General features: G+C 30.9%; 1 protein-coding gene across 1 annotated transcript in view; it reads left to right on the plus strand.

Moving 5' to 3' along the window:
* Positions 1-281: 281 nt before the first annotated feature.
* Positions 282-2,198, plus strand: part of LOC111618879 — a 12,382-nt gene continuing 10,465 nt past the window's right edge. The window contains exon 1 of the mRNA XM_023360504.1: positions 282-588. Within this exon, the coding sequence (XP_023216272.1) occupies positions 564-588 (25 nt within the window). The 5' untranslated portion in view covers positions 282-563. The remainder of the gene's footprint in view (positions 589-2,198) is intronic.

The raw sequence follows: 2,198 nt of genomic DNA on the forward strand, positions 1-2,198 counted from the left end.
CCCCAAGAAAACAAATATCATCAAGTCTATTAGGATAAAGTTTTCATCTCTCAAACGTAAACGCCGAACGTCGAACGCCGCTTACAAGATAGCGGCGCTCTACGTTCGGCGTTCACGTTTGAGAGATGAAAACTTCAGCCGCAATCTCTCTAATAAACTGTAATCAGTAAATATTTACTGTGTTTTTATATGTATTAACAATTATTGTATATTACGTTTTTTCTGCATTAATTAAGAAGTAAAAATAAAATTTATTTTGAATTTGGAAGAGTAGCTGGCAACACTAAACTTTCACGATGTTTTGATTTTTAATCTATAATAATTTAATGTGGAGAAGGAGGAATGCTACAACGTTGTTATGTCAGTCATCAGTCATAAATATATGATTTGTTTCTCTCTGTTTATTCAGTAATATAACGTCAATAAATAACAGTAGTGATTATAAGACTAGAAACCGAAAGTGGAAGATGGTACAAATGAAAATTAACTCGTGACGATTGCCAGTGTTTAAATAATAAAAATTTATATCTAACTTACTGTTTATTCAGATTATATAGGGAAACATGGCCGGAGTTTTGACAGAAAAACGTAAGTTCTTTCGTGGCTAAGTCTTTCTTAATGATGTAAGTTTAAATCGAATCCTTTGGAAATATAATTGGAACTTTGGCCATAACGTTTATCAAGTTGTAGTAATTAATGTTGAATTTTAATATTTTCATTTTATTTTGGAAAAGAATTTACCTAATACAGTATATAATCCATCTCTATCTATTCGGTTGGATAAGTTATATATAGGGCATTCATCTATGGTAAATATGATAAGATGTGAACTGTGAATGAGCAACAAAGTCAATTGATCCCTACTTTATGTGCGACCTTTACTTTCAAAGATTCTGGCATTCTGCCTATTCTCCATGCTCTGATGCTCTGTGTAGTTGTGTGTTTGAATGTTTGCTGTCACTTGCACCTCAGTGCCTGCTTGGGGATGAGCCCCACACCCAAAAACTATATAACATCAGTACTCCACAGTCAAGTGGGCTACTCAAAGCCGGCATAGCTGCATGAGATAAATAGTTAAATGCAATAGTTTTAGGAGAACGACGTGACTCCCAACTGTGTGTGACCTGGAAGTAGGCTGAGCTTGTCATCGAATGGCACTCGCGTACTTCCTGATAAATTATTTTTTTTTTGCGAAAAATTTGCTGTACTTTGGAGACATCATTAATATAATTTTTATGGAATTTAAATAATAAATGGTTTTTAGTAGGTCCACTGCTTGTTTAAACTCAGCAGTTTGTGCAATATCCACTATTGGTCTAGATTCGACCAGTCCTGTCGCGACACGAGTTGGCGATGATGTTTTACTGAATTAAAGGAGTTTTTTTAGCGTGTTTGTACGAATACTGTCGCAATTTTTTTGCCATGATATAGGAATCCGAACTATAGGAACCCGTGTTATAGGGGGGTCTACTGTATTTACTAAAAATTTTGAAGCTGATAAACTAACACTAGTTTACATATGTACTTATACATGAAATACAATGTATAGAAATTAAAACATATAACATTGCCTGTAAACAAAAAATAATAACAGGTTTAAATTTTTACAGTGAAAAACTGAAATTCAAAAAGTTAAAAAAGAAGTGATAAGTATATCAATTTCCAATTATAATAAACTGTAAATCAGATCATAGTATATGTTAACACTAGGAAAAGACTGTTTTTTTTTAATAATTAATACATGGGAAAAATTTTCAATGTCTTGTGAATTAATTATTTGAAAGCCAAACAATTGTCAGGTTATATCAGGCTATATTATTACTACTATTATTGTAATATAGTAGTGGCATAGCCCAATATAATCTGACAATCGTTTAGCTTTGATATATAACTGTTGGGTTTAAGATTTATTAATTACTTGATTTGCATTTAAAGATTTAAATATACTTTCTATATATATAGCATTTTCAATATTATTATTTTGGCATTGTTTCATTTGATGAAAGATCCAGCAGTGTTTACAAAAGTAAATAGGGTTGTGTTCAATTCAATTATTAATAATTTTGTTCAAAATAAATCACTCAGGTTCAATATTTCAAATCTTCTAATATATTTATTTATTAACATTAACATTTAATTGGAAACATCAGAGACATGTGTTCCACCCTCTAATAACAAAAAAAAAAAAAAAAAAATCC

The sequence above is a fragment of the Centruroides sculpturatus genome, unplaced genomic scaffold (genome assembly GCF_000671375.1).
Source record: "Centruroides sculpturatus isolate CEXI.00-Female unplaced genomic scaffold, Cexi_2.0 scaffold149, whole genome shotgun sequence".
Taxonomy (NCBI): Eukaryota; Metazoa; Arthropoda; class Arachnida; order Scorpiones; family Buthidae; genus Centruroides; species Centruroides sculpturatus.